This window comes from Mus pahari, chromosome 19 (genome assembly GCF_900095145.1).
Source record: "Mus pahari chromosome 19, PAHARI_EIJ_v1.1, whole genome shotgun sequence".
In the NCBI taxonomy this organism is placed as follows: Eukaryota; Metazoa; Chordata; class Mammalia; order Rodentia; family Muridae; genus Mus; species Mus pahari.
In genome coordinates this window covers 89,603,626-89,617,815 of record NC_034608.1, presented here as the reverse complement: position 1 = coordinate 89,617,815, position 14,190 = coordinate 89,603,626, and the positions used below count along the sequence as shown (strand labels likewise).

At 53.1% G+C, this 14,190-nt stretch overlaps 1 protein-coding gene across 2 annotated transcripts; it reads right to left on the bottom strand.

Moving 5' to 3' along the window:
• Positions 1–4,760: 4,760 nt before the first annotated feature.
• On the bottom strand, positions 4,761–13,851 carry Rasd2 (RASD family member 2). Of its 2 annotated transcripts, XM_021219810.2 has the most exons (4): positions 12,649–12,961; positions 9,802–9,805; positions 8,633–8,912; positions 4,761–5,758 (listed from the first exon to the last, which is right to left on the bottom strand). In XM_021219810.2, exons 3-4 carry the CDS (start codon positions 8,901–8,903, stop codon positions 5,229–5,231), a joined length of 801 nt encoding a protein of 266 aa, XP_021075469.1. In that variant the 5' UTR covers positions 8,904–8,912; positions 9,802–9,805; positions 12,649–12,961; the 3' UTR covers positions 4,761–5,228. The 2 variants fall into 2 exon arrangements, with proteins under 2 accessions (XP_021075469.1, XP_021075470.1); XM_021219811.2 differs by lacking the exons at positions 9,802–9,805; positions 12,649–12,961 and adding an exon at positions 13,383–13,851.
• Between the last annotated feature and the right edge of the window lie 339 nt (positions 13,852–14,190).

The window sequence follows — 14,190 nt, the reverse complement described above, 5'->3', positions numbered from 1 at the left end:
CAGTAGCAGAGGAAAGGAGAGAGCAGCTGAAGAGGTAGACTGAGAAAAGCTTTGGGGAAAGGGGCAGGTTTCATTAGAGGGAGAAGCATTCGTGTCTTAGGGAGATGTCCACATGGATAGCGTAGCAGGTGGACTAGGAGGCTTGGGGAGCTAGACAGATATTTACAGAGTCGATGTCGATAAGAAGACACAGTGGTTACAGCAGGTAGAGCTAAGAAGCAGCTGAAGAGGTGGACTCTAAGATTTGGAGTCAAACTTGGTGGTGGCAGAGGCCAGCAGAGACAGGTGATTTATACCTTAGGCGAGGCAAACCAGCACCTTGGTTCAGACAGGCCATGTCCTTTGGAAGGGAACTCAAATATGCCACTCCCAGATTTTGCATATATGAATAAATGAAAAATACATAAATAAAAACAATGTCATGATTGTTCCTATGTATGGTTGAGAAGGTTTTTACTGTAGATATGAAGGAGAAAACAGCCAGAGGCATTGAGTCCAGACTCACATGGCCAGCAGAATAAATTGGGCCATGAGAAGAGAAAAAGAGGAAGAGAAGAGAGGGAGAGGCCACAAGGGTAAAGAGATGTCGGGGAATCCAAGGGCAGAGCCAAGAAAACACACAGGCAAAATGACTGAGTTACATAGGAAAGAGAAGCTGGGAGAAGGGAAATGAAGCTCAGGGGCTGGAGAGGTTTAGGGTAGTGGGTGGGGTAAGCAGTTCAGAGAGGAGCCAGGATTCTGCAGCAGGTGCTTTGTGATGCTGAGAGAACCTAGGGACCAGAGTCCACACTGTAGGCATACTGTTTCTGTGATTCTCCTCTTAACCTATTGTTGACTTTATTTAATCCTGGTTACAGAAAGTGTGTGTGATTAAAGGTGTTTGCTAAGGCTGAGCCACACCACAATAAGGTTTTTCCAGTTCACGATCTTGGGGTGCCCAATGTTATCAAATATCCTGCAACACTAATTACTTTGCCTTAAAAACAGTTGTTTAAAAAACAAAAACAAAAACAAAAGGTGTTTTGTCCTCTGACCCTACACACATGGGCTGACATTCCCACATATGTACCCAGAAGCCATAGGGACCAGGGTCTACTCTCTGATTGTGGAGCTGAGTAGGTCTTGTTGGGACTCAGAATATGTACAGTATACAGTGTCCTGGGTCTGGGTCTGTAACACTGGGCAATGGCAGGCCACCTATGGCTCTTTCCTCATCCACAATGAATGTCACCAGAGGTTTGGGGCTTTTAGCAAAGACCTTTCCAGCCAGAGCCATTCAATGGATACAGTGGACACTTGTGGTGTGCAGGAATGTGACACTTCTGCTCTCTTCCCAGACCCTCCAGCGGAAGCTCAGTGTGACAAGGTTCTGGACATGGAGCGACCTAGAAATGAAAGAAGCCTGGGCTCTGCCTGGCCAGGTGGGGTGGATCACCTCTCTCTGCTGACACCTGCCAATCTCCCTCCAGAGAGCAGACCCTCAGCTACCCAGTTACAAAAGCCTGGAGAATAAAATGCTTTGAAACCAGGTAATATGCATCCAGTTTTCCTGGTTACTTGCTGTGCAACATCAAGCAAGCAACACTACCTCTCTGCATCTGTTCAACTATCAGAAAGAAACTCAGTCCTATGATGCTTTGCCAAGAAGATCCAATGAGAGAACACAGGCCAGAGGCCAGCATATGCTTAGTGAATAGCAGGCCTTCAGCAAAAGTCAGATCCCTTCCCTCCCAACTCCCAGTAGCCTTTGTTGTTAAGCTGCTGGCAGGCTCCACCAGGCCATGACGCAGGCTGAAGATTTTCTCCTGAGTGACAGGTTCAAGGAGGGAGAACAGACAAGAACTGGATGTTCAGAGTATGGGCCTCTCTGAAACCTGACTCTCAGAGCTCATGTTAGAGGCCAGGAGATAGGCATGAGGTTCTCAGGCCAGCCTCAGTCTCCCCAGGAAGGGCAGCCTAACAGCTCATTCTACCCTGTCCTAGATAGAGATGTCTGCAGGGCAAGTCTTCCCCACACTCCCCCACTCCCTCGCCCCCGTTAACCTCATTCTAGTGCCAGAACTGTGGGAGCAGGGAGGAGAGAGAGAAGAGGAGGAGGGAGCATGGAGCAAGGGAGAGGGGAAGGGAGAGGGGGCATGGAGTTAGCAGGTTCTGGGCTACACTGATTTGTGCTCACCTGGTCCAGACGCCTGTGTGTGGCATGGTACCACCTGTGTGTGGATGGTGTTTGCTGGGATGTGATTTACTCAAAGTCCCACATGGAAGCTATACGATGGTGGCAGTGGACTAAGCTCTAAGGGGACACACTAGGGAGAACACTTTCCCATGTAGCCAAGACAGTGATTGTAACAACAGGGAGGGGTCACTTCCACATTTCATTCTACAAAAGACATGATGGAGAAAGTGCCCAAGAGGCTTATGCCACACTCAGACCCATGCCATGTGTGACCAAGTGCTAGAGAACAGTCATGTAGGCAAGGTGCTCTCTCCACATCCCAACACGGTCTAGCCTAATTTGCTCGCAAGTGACCCTATAGGGATTGTGGCCCCCTCGCTGGGCTCCTGGCCCTGTGGGTCCTTTGTCTTATTCTCTGATCTCTATCTGCAGGCCCTGTAACCTGCTGTGCTCAAAGCCACCTGACAGGCTGAAAACCTTTCTCCCAGACACGCCATGGTCCCAGAACCCCATTCACATGTCAGCTATGCCTCGTGGACAAGCAGTTGAGTTCTGTGCCAGCTGAGAAAACATGGGCTGCAAAGGTGTATCATGGAAATGGACAGAAGGGTGCTTGAGGTGGGTTAGCAGCAGCCTCCTGCCTTTCCCTTTGCCCAAAGAGAGGCACCCAGGCACATTAAGCATCACTTGTGTGGTCATTCATGGTGCATCTAGCATCCCTGCCTCCCGGTGCTGTCCATCCCTTCTCGGCTTCGAAAGATTGACTGTTCTTGCCATTCAGAAAGCTGCCTGTTGTCACACATCCACAGATGCTGGTCTTGCCCCAAGTTGGCCTTCTAGGTGGCACTACCCACCATCCCTATGGTCTGCCCTGTGTCTTGAAAAGTGTGAGCAATATCTCCGGCCCCTCCGAGATGTGAGGCAATCCCATCTTTTCCATTATGTAAAGAAAGCAGACTTGCATTGCCAGGCTGGTCACTGTAGCAATTCTCCTGCCACAACTGGACAACAGACACATGCCACAATGCCTGGCTCCTTGGCCAGTCTTGATAATCAATGATCATTGCAGACATGGCTGCTAATAACCACTTGGAGCACACACTCTGGCAGGCCAGACCCAATTTCATTTGGGTTTCATCCTCCAAATTTTGAACTCAAAAACACTGTTGTATGCAAGGAGGCCTTGACCCAGAGGCCCCTCCCATGGAAATACAGGAAGCAAGCATCACAGGCACCGCTAACAAACCAACTTTAATTGAGTGTACACAGAGGTCCAGGCCGTGGAGCTGGACCAGATGGACCAGGCCATATACTTGCCTGGACAAGTACCTGGTAAACTCTCAGGACTGGGGCCTGAGTCTCGGCAGGACAGAAGCAGGTGCTGAAGCAGTTGTGCTGAGCAGCGGGTGTTGTGTGTGTAGTGCCTGGGCTGGGCCTGGCGTGCAGAGCTGGATCTGGTGTGCGTTTAGGATGACAATGTGCACAGTATCCACAGGTAACCTCCGTGATTGCTCTGAGACAGGCATATGTAACATGATCCAAATCCCTGCCACTGGGAGCTCCACGGACACAGGGTATGACATGGTGGGCCTTGAGAGAATGCACTATTAGATTCCTGTGGTTTCTGATAACCTTCAGCTTCACTAATTTGTGTGTGTATGGATAGGGGTACCATGATGCATGTGTGGAGGTCAATGGATGACTTCTCTCCTTCCACTACATGGGACCCCGGGACCAAACTCAGGCTGAAAGCTTGGTAGCAGTTGTCTTTACCCAGTCATCTCAACTGGGCCAGCCGCAGTACTAAGACTAAAGCACAGATGTATTAAGAGTTGGTGAACAGGACCTTTGGTTCTCAGGGTCATAGTCATCCTTCACCCCCACTCCTGTGTATGTAGCATAGCCTAAACACTAGGGAAAGTCCCGCAGTAGGTCCTTCCAACCTTTCCTGGACTCGGCTCTGGCTCTCAACTGCTCCACTTCCTCCAACAGCTGTGTGTGCAGAAGGGGCACCATGGGCGGGCAGAGGCCGGAGCTAAGGACATAAAGGACCCCTTGCTCTCTGTTGCCTAGCACACAAGGAACCCAGTATCCAGTAGGTGCTCGGCAAATGCTTAAGGAACTAAAGCAGAAGAAAGCTGCAGCTGGTCAGAGTTCTGTCCTGAACTGGTCAGGAGTGCGGAGGGGTTTAGAGTCCCTTTCTGGAAGCCCAGTCGTCCTCTCCAGAGGGCAGATTACTGCTGACTGGCACTGGGGGCTCTTTGTAGGCTGACGGACACTGGGCAGCACCTAGCTGCACAGCCTGCCTTGGAGCAGGGAGGGAGACCGCAGCTAAAGCAATGGATCTGAACTGGGAAGCCCAGTCAAAGACAAGGCATTGGCCTCTTACAGTACAAGGACTTCATGTCTACTGCAACAGGAAACACACTTCCAAACAAAGAGAAATATCATATGGAGGAGCCTGGGAGTGGAGCCAAGAGGCAGTGATCTGGGGGACACAGGCGTGTCTGTCTCTCTCTCCTTCCCCCTCCCCCCTCTCTCTGTGTCTCTGACTCTGTCTCCCTCTCCGCTCAAGGTCATGGTGGCCCCAGGGGCTAAATTGGGGGGGGGGGTGTACACAGCTGGGCCAGACAGCAACAACTGAAGACCAAGGAGGGTGGTTTCTCCAGGGGCATAGAGACCAAGCTGGTCTGAACAGAGGGAGCAGAGGCCACCAGGGAATCTGGCTGGGGCATCTGGCTAAGCTGTCCTCATCCTGGGACTTGTACTGACCGTCTTGCTTTGATGCAGGACTCCTGGCCTTTCTGCATCCCTCCCACTCTGAAGACACTGAAAGCTTGTCTCGGCATGCGTGCTGACATGTCCCTAGACATGTCTCTGTCCTCACACAAATGAACCAAACTCATAGCTCACAGGTGGTGGCCAGGAATCAAGAGAATGGGCACAGGGAACACACCTAGGGCCCTCTGTGGTATTGGTATGTGTGCAGTGGGAATCCTCAGCCACCTCCCTTAAGGCACTGCCCAAGCCCCCTCCCCGATGTCCCTGCCTCTCATTGGATGCTACACTTGTCCCTCTCTCGGGCCTGGCCCTCCCGTAGGACCTTGGCCTTGATGTACTTGAGGTCACTGTTGACACTGGGGCGTCGGGCAAAAGGTGAGACCATGCCGTAGGCACCTGCGACCTTAGTGCGGCGCATGCAGAAGGGCCGGGGGTGGAAGGCATCGCCATACTGCACCGAGATCTTATGGTGCAGTGCAGGGCTCATCTCGTGGGGCAGCTTGGCCATGCTGAACAGCACATAGAACATCTCGTTCACATTAGTGTTCTTCTTGGCTGACACCTCGAAGTAGGCGCAGTTTTCATCACCAGACACCAGCAGCTCAGCCTCCATGGCAGGGACCTGGCGGCACAGCTCACTGTGGTCATTTTTGTTCCCACAGATCACCATGGGCAGCTCTGCTGCCTCCTTGGTTTTATTCTTCAGGCAGGACTTGACCTCCAGGATCTGCTTCTGGAGGCGCTTGACCTCATCAAAGGACTCCCGGCTGTCCAGGCTGAACACCAGGATGAAGACATCTCCTGTGAAGGGGATGAGGCAAGTGAACAAGGGCCAGGATGGCCTGGTGTCCCACTCAGCACAGGGCCCATCAGCTGCCACCTAGGAAGCCTGCAAACCCTGACCTGGAAGCTCTTCCAGGTGTCTGCTATCTGTCCCCACTTCCCACAAAAGGAAGCCAAGGTTGAGCAGGGTTTTCGAGTAGTGAGGCACACCCAGGTGGACTCAGATGTGGTCAGTCCCTGTCCTGTTCTTACAGGACTGTGTAGCTGGCCTCACTCAGCCACCTCCTCAGAGCCTTCACCAATACCTTGTCCACAGTAGGAATTCAGCATGTCCCTGTGTGGCAGACAATGCTGGTAAGAGGGAGCTTTGGTTTGCATTTTACCTCAACTTAGTAACTGTGTGACCTTAAAGTCTGTGGTATCTCGAGCTCCTCAATTTCCCCTCCCACATCATGTCAATTAGGCTGCCTTGCAGGAGGGTGATTAGAGCTAATGCATGCGGTGCAGCATGCACTCAGGCTCATAAGAACAGGCACCTGGTGGGAGCAGAGGAGTGGGCACACATGTTGTTTTCTGGGCACCTCATAATACCCCCATGGGGAAGACTTTATTACTCTTCTGTTAAGGGTGAACCAACTAAAGGCTCTGAAAGGGCAAGTAAGCTGCCCAAAGCCACATGACTCAAATGTGCCTAGGCCATGGCTGCAATCTGATGTGGTCCTAACCCAGCCTGTGCCGCACCTGCAGGATCTGTTCTCTGTTCTAGGACAAACCATAGGATAAGTAAGAAACTGCAGCCCACACTAGATCCACTATAACACACTAATGGGGCTTTGAGTCTGATACAGTGATTAGGGTGTACCCTGGAAGGGCTGCAGGTATGTGAAGCAGCCTCCAGTCACAGTCCCAAGCCAATCACCACAGAGAAACAGTCTCATCCTCCAAGACCCTTCCCACCTTTGCCCTCAACTTCACAGCCCTGAGTGTAGTCTGAGGTTCCTAATTTGCAGATAGAGGGCCAGCCATTGGGCCCAGCCAAACTTCACAATTTAGAAGTCCAGAGAAGTCCACAAGCACATTTTGGTTCCCTACATTGGCACACACCCAGCATGAACTAGGAAGTAGGCCCCAAAGCACACTGTCCCATTCTAGCCCAGCCACCTGTCCCCTGGGGCCTGCACACACTGGTCTTCAATGAAGTCAGTGAAGGGCTGGGATGATGAGTGATTGACACAAGTCCTCGACTGTCTGCCAACTGCTCTGGATCCTGCTGCCAAGCTTCATTCATCCCATTAGACCAGCCCCTGCGGACGTGCAGTCTCCAAGTGTTCAAATCTGAGACTGCAAATGCCAGGCATCAGAGCCTGGCTGGCCGGCTGGCAGCTGCACAAAAAGCTGGCAAGACTGAGCAGCCCTGTGCATCTCTTGTGCCCAGAACCAGGCTGGAAAATGAACTCTGGCCTGGGATGGTGAGCAAATAAAGCAACAGACAGAGATGCTCAGGATTCAGTCCACAGGAAACAGAGGGTACAAAGCGAGTGTCAGTGCACTAGTGCTGCCTAGGGACTGGTGGTCACCATGACGTCAGAGGCCCACAGCAGGGACCTGTGCCTAATAAGCATTGTTTAATCAAAGTTTGCCTTTGTATCACTTTTATAATTGAAAGTTAACACTGAAGTATGCATATTTCCATCAGGGGGCATCCAGTCCTCAAACAGGAAGAGTACTTCCACGTGCCATTTACCTTTTGTGGGCAGCTGCCTTATACCGTCATGTTCGCACAGCCACTTGGGGAGCATGGTCACAAAGTCACTGACAATGACATCACTATGCTACAGAGACAGGGTCAGGATTTGAACCCAGGCCCACCTCGAGTTCCTTAAGCAGAATGTTTCTTCTCAGAATTGGGGGGCCCCACAAGCATTCTGGGACAGAAAGGGTGAATGAAAGAAAGGGGGCAGTTTGTGGGGTTCTTGGTAGGAGTGTCTCAATGTGGAAGTGTTTTTAAATTGTCATTTGTGTGTGTATGTGTGTGTGTGTGTGTGTATACTTGTGTATGTGTGCATGTAAGTGTCTGTGTCCATGTGTGTGTGTGTGCGTGTGTATTTGTGTGTGTGTTCATGTGAGTGTCTATGTGCATGGATGTGTGCATGGGTGTATGTGTGTGTATGTACTTGTTTATGTGTGCATGTGAGTGTCTATGTCCATGTGTCCGTGTGTGTGTGTGTGTGTGTGTGTGTGTGTGTGTGTGCTTATTTGTGGATGTGCTCATGTGAGTGTCTACGTGCATGGGTGTGTGCATGTGTATGTGTTGGCCAACACTGCCTGTTGTTCCTGTGGCACCATCAACCTTGTTTTTTGAGTCTTTCACAGATCTACCAATTGCTGATCAGTCCAGTGAGCCCCCAGGGGTCCTCCTGTCTCTGCCTTCCCAGTGCTGGGATAAAAAGGTGCTCACCAAGATACCAGCTCTTGGCGTGTGTACTGGGGATCAAATGCTGGTCCCTGCTCATGAACAGCAAACAATTTCCTGGCTGAGTTATCTCCCAAGTCTTATGCTCCGTTCTCCTATCCAGGGACACAGCTGAGGGCATGGCTATACCCAACAGTGGTCACACTAGAGACAGTAATCAGCTGAAGATTGGCTTCAAGGAATGACCATGACAACCAGTGCCGTATGACCAGAAGGTCCCTGGTGGCCCACAACCTGTCCCTCTCTGAATGCTGCTCCTAACAGGGCAGACAGTCCCCAGGGAAGGTCTCTCAAGAGCAATCATGAGCTTCCACCTGGATGAGGACACTTCACTCTGCCTCAGCTTCCCAGACATGGCCTCCTAGCTCAGCGAGGAACATGGGTGCAGGCCAGCTGTCCCATCCCCTCAGTTGCCTCACCTGTGAGGATGGAGAGCCGGCGCATGGCAGGGAATGGGTGGTTGCCAGAGGTGTCCAGGATGTCCAGCTGGTACATGTCCCCGTGGATGTTGTACACCTTGCGATGAAAGTCCTCGATAGTGGGCGTGTACTGGTCCTCAAAGCGGCCATTGAGGAAGCGGGAGACAATGGAGCTCTTGCCCACTCGGGAGGCACCCAGAACCACCATGCGGTAGGAGTTCTTAGCAGGCACACTGAGTGTGCAGTTGCCACTGGACAAGGTCTTCATCATGGCTCTGGGCTGTGAGAAGCAAGAGGCAGGAATCAGAGCCTCCGGCCTGGGGCCTCTTCTCTGTGGGCCCTGTCTAGGTTTCTGCTTTCTATTGTAAAATAGAAGTCATTGGCTAGGATCCCCGAAGGACTTCAAAGTTGGAATGGCTCCCTTGTTCATTTATTCATTCATTCATTCATTCATTCGTCCATTTGTGATCTCTAATCTCTTTATCCTTTTTCTCAGCTTGCTCACTTATCCATCCTCACGCTCTTGAGCACAGGACCAACCACAGGATCACACCCTTGCTGTTCACTGTGAGCCTCACTTCCCACTCCATTCAGCTGTGGCACCGGGCACCACACAGCTGAAATTCCTAAATTACCACTAGTGTCTACTACCACTAGGGGGCAGCCTTCTCTTAGAGCAGTGCTCCTTATTCCTCAGCTTCTGGTGCATGGCCCAGTGGGCTCTGCAGAAAATTAATAGGAAGAAGAGAAAGGCAGTCCAGGCCACCTCCCCACCACCCCCCTAGTGAATTCCCAGGATACACCCTGGACCCAAGGCTTGCATCATGGTAGACTCCTCACATATGGCCCACCACTAGCTTCAGTACCTTTTGCCTCTGAGCAACCTGAGCTTGAGAGGAGAAGGGGTCTCCAGCATCAGACTCTAAAGTCTGGGTTCTGGGGTCTGGAGGGAAACTCAAAACTCGTATGGGAGTTTCTCATGAACTATGCAGGCTTCTGTTCCAACAGGGCAATCAAAGGACTGTCCCCAGTCCCCTTCCTCTGTTGTTTCAGCACCCTGGGATCCCTCAGTCCCAGGTGACTGTGAGCTATGAGCTCCCCACACCTGTCCGTCCATCAACTTTTCCCTAGCACACTTCTCTAGCTGTGGAGCTCATGCCAGATGCCACCTCTCTAACAATACAAAAGGCAGCTTGCTAACCCCAGGACTGCACATGGATACAGGCCTGCAGAAACATGGGTGTTCCTTGTCAGTCACTACAAGTTGTGTAGGCTGGACACTGCACAAACCACACCTTTAGTAGGCAAGTAGGGGCTTCAGCCCACCACAAAGAGTGTCTTCATGAATCATATGGGTTTAAGCTCTGTTGCACAAAGATGCTGTTCTCACTGGGACCACAGCCTCATCTGGATACTCCAGCCATTTTTTTTTTTTTTTTTTTTTTTTTTTATCATTATCAGACTACCGTGAGACCAGGGTCTGAGATGGCCTTTTGGGCTGAGTGACATCCTCCTGGTTGCAAGTCTCTAGGTATGCACCGACTCTGCCTCGTGCCTGCCAGCCTGACGCCCTGCACCTTTCCTAAAAGCCCTGCTTGGTATCCTTTGTCAATTTCCACAATGTAAACACTCCCAGCTCCCAGCCTGAAACATGGCCTCCAAAAATGGATGTCAGAGACACAGGCATGGGTCAGCTCAGCACACTGTGGACCCCAGGCCTGGCACCAGAACCATCGCTCCTGGGCCAAGCCCAGCAGCGTGCCAAGCACACGCTAAGTATAGAACAACAACACTGCTGACATTTATTTTGCAGCTAATATATATCACGGGGCTCTGAGTGCCAGGCATACATCTGCTCCATCCCTCAATGACCCAGGAGGCAGATGATGAGGGCACTGAAGCACAGAGTGGCCAAGGTCCGGGGAAGAAGAACCTGCCCCATGCTGTCTCTCCTGCACTCTAGGGGCCACCTCCCACCATGCACATGCTTTTCTGTCCAGGTCACTGTGGCTGTGTCAGCTGCCCACTGGCAGTTCTTACATGTGGTGGAGTTCTCGTCCTAAGACCCTGGTTTCCCCACGGAATACATATCTGTGAGTCTGTGCTTTGAAGTTGCAGTGTTGTGCATACAGAAGGTGCTCAATAACTGATCCCTGACATGAGAGACATTGCAGATGACTCTGCAGGCTTCAGGCTCACTCAACCCTTTCATTCCCCTGCCCCCAACCCCGCTCTGGCTATGAGGCCTTCTCCCTTCAGCCAGTCTACCTGTCTGGCTGCTGCTGCTGTGCTGAGAAGAAACCACCAGAGACCTGTGGCTTAGTTTCACCCACCCAGTCCTTCTGCAGGGAGAAGGGCTGCTGATGGCCTCTCATTAGATGGAAGACAAGGAGTGAGCCAGCAGTCCCCAGGGATGCCTCCTTGCCCCCAGCCTCTAGCCAGGCCTCCCAATACACAATGACTGAAAGGAGAGAGTCAGAGAAACAAGGCAGAGTCAGAGGGCAGCAGGGAATCAGAGAGAGGAGGAAGGGGGAGACAGGAATGAAGGAAGAGAGAAACCAGAAGAAAGCAGAGGGCTCACGAAGGGAGTGGGTGCGGCATGGCATTAGAAATAAGAGCTGGAGGATCAGAGAAGGGTGGAGAAAGACGAGGAGGGCCTATGGCTTTCTCTGCTGACAGTCTTTTCACATGGCTTCAGCCACGTGGGGCTGTGTGAGGCACCCAGATACCTGGAAGCCAGGTGACAGAGCGTCTGTGGCTCCACCCCCACAGGAGACTGAGGGAAGCCCTAAGGCCCTGTAGTTAGAGTCTCCCCTGCTACCTGCCCATATCACTCTGTTTCCAAGCTGGCTAACCCCACAGTGGGAAAAGACAGTTCCTAAATGCCAGAGCGGGGTTGGGGGCAGGGGAATGAAAGGGTTGAGTGAGCCTGAAGCCTGCAGAGTCATCTGCAATGTCTCTCATGTCAGGGATCAGTTATTGAGCACCTTCTGTATGCACAACACTGCAACTTCAAAGCACAGACTCACAGATATGTATTCCGTGGGGAAACCAGGGTCTTAGGACAAGAACTCCACCACATGTAAGAACTGCCAGTGGGCAGCTGACACAGCCACAGTGACCTGGACAGAAAAGCATGTGCATGGTGGGAGGTGGCCCCCAGAGTGCAGGAGAGACAGCATGGGGCAGGCCCTCCTTCCCAGCAGCCAACCCTGGTGATCTAGAGATGTGGGGAACTGAATGTATGAAGAGGGACCTGGCTTTCGGCTGGGAGGTACCTCCAAGACAGGAGTGGGGCTGTCCCCAGAAATAGTACCCACCATCCCTGGGCATGTCATGCTGGGGCTGCCTTATTCTTATGAGAAGCTCTCCAGGGACAGATGGGGACTCTGGTTCTCAGAAAAGAGTTGCTGCCCGAGTCCAATCCAGATGCCTGGATGGGATTACGAGCATGCTCCTCAGCTGTAAAACCTGACCTCTCACCTCTTCAAAAAGCCACTCCCACCCCTCTAGTGGCTTCAACTAGTCTTCTCCTAATAGCTCTGACTCAGTGGAGCCCCAGTTGGCACTGGACAGGGAATGACCCTGTGATCCATGTTATAGTCCTGTTTCCTCTCTCCCTCCAGGCAGCTGGGGTGGGCATCCTGCCCAGGACTCTGCATACCCTACCAGCTCACAGGCAGTGCAACTGTGGACCATTCACCCTTGTGCCTGCCCCAGTGCTTGGTGGGAGCCGAACGGGTACAGATTGGTAAGATGAGTTCCTTGGATGCACCCCAGAGCCAGGTTCACCACACTACCTGCCACACCTGTGTGCCCATCCCAAGTCTCTTAGGACAGACACACTGTAGTCCTGACTCCTCCCCTAGACTCTGGGGAGTCCCAGGGGTTTTGCAAAGCCACCCTTCCCATCCTGGGGATGTCAGGAGGGCAGAGAACAGGGGGCATCTGTTTCCGGGTGATCAGCTGCGTCAGCACAGAAACTCTGTGTGATCTAGTCTGTGCACTCGGCTCACCTGTTAAACGTCAGGTACCCAGAAACCTTTCCAATACAAGGCTCTTTTCTTTGGACAGTCTCTCTGAGCTCCCAGCCCAGTGGAGGGCTTGCAGGGACTCTTTCTTGTCCCTCTGAGGTTTAGGAGGAACCTGAATCAGACACTCCAAAGCCGGTTGTTGCTCCAGACCCTAGTCTAGCTCCCAGGAGGACCAGGACAATCCAATACCCTCCTCATCCTTCGTGGACTGGTGGCCGATGTGGGCAAGAGTGTGGCTCAGAGGCCACACATACTGGCCACCTGAGTTCAGGAAACCCCTGTAGCAAGGAAACATTGCAGGAAATGCTCCAAAGCTGAAGGGACTCTAGGACAGGTTAAAGGACCCCTGACCTTTCTTGCTTGCGGTTTTTATCTAGGGAGGGTAACTGCCTCTTCCTCTTGAGTCTCAGTTTCCTCCTTTTAAAGTGGACTGGCTCTTGGTCTAAAAGAAAGCTGCCAGGGACGAACGGAGCACACGAGGGCTCAATAAATCCACTTTCCTATGCTATGCAAGGGGCTAAAGACCACCAGAGGTAGGCTAGGTGTCAAGTGAACTTAATGCTCTACGTGGGTAAAGCATCTCAGCACGTAGAGGGTACAGTTTAAGTTTCCTTTGTCATCAAATGCCAGCGTCACCGAGCTTGCGTTCCTCTGCTGAGTAGGCTGCCACACTCCACCTAGCTAGCTTTCCTGTTCTATTGGGATGTCTCCCTTACCTGAGAACAGCGGGACGGACCCCGAGCACGGCTTGGAGGGCTCCCTGAAAGCTCCTGGAGGTGCGGGGAGCCGCCTGCCGCTCCGGCCGCCGAGTCTCCTGGCGTCTGCGGGGGCTCCAGGGTCACTGCGTACGGATCCTCCTGCGCGCGGCGCCCGGAGCTGGGCTGAGCGCGACAGGGCGAGGAGGCCCGCGGATCAGGGGATGATGACCCATGGGTGGGATCCGAGGGCTCGGCGGGGCTGGGGCGCTGGGCTGGCTCCGGCTCGCCGCCGGCGGCCCTGCCCTGCCCCGACAGGGGGGACTCCGGTTGAGCCAGGTGCTCGGAGGTTTGGGGACGTCCAGTACGGGGTGCCCCCGCCTGGAGCTCCGCGCTGAAGGGGAGGGGGCACGACTCCGGGGATATAAAAGCGAACCCCGGAGACTCAGGAGGACTTTTGGGGGTGACGATCGGCCTACGAACCCGCCTGGCAGCTTACGTTACCTCCTTCTCTGGCCGCAAAGCGGGTGGCCGCGTGCAGGGTAGAGGGGTTTGCGCGCCGGGCCGCGGCCTTCCCGGCTGCCCGCAGTCGGGCAGCTGACCCTCGCGGAAAGGACCGCCGCCTGCTCCTCGCCCGACGCCGCTAGCTGCGCTCAGCGCGCAAGTGGGAGGGGTCCTCGAACGCCGCCCCGAAGCTCAGCAGCTCCAACTTCGCCTGAAGCCCACGTCGCTCCGCACTGTGCCTCCTCTCCCCAAGCGAGGAGAAGTTTCTTAGGGTGGGTTCCTCCCTCGTGCTCTCCCGGTGGCCCAAGCTCGGGCTCCAGATGCG

Bases quoted from the DNA above. Each gene is read 5' to 3' on its own strand.
- Rasd2 (XM_021219811.2), bottom strand. From the start codon at position 8,903: ATGATGAAGACCTTGTCCAGTGGCAACTGCACACTCAGTGTGCCTGCT. The intron at 5,759-8,632 runs GTGAGGCAACTG...TCCCCTTCACAG, and splicing joins CCGGCTCTCCATCCTCACAG to GAGATGTCTTCATCCTGGTG.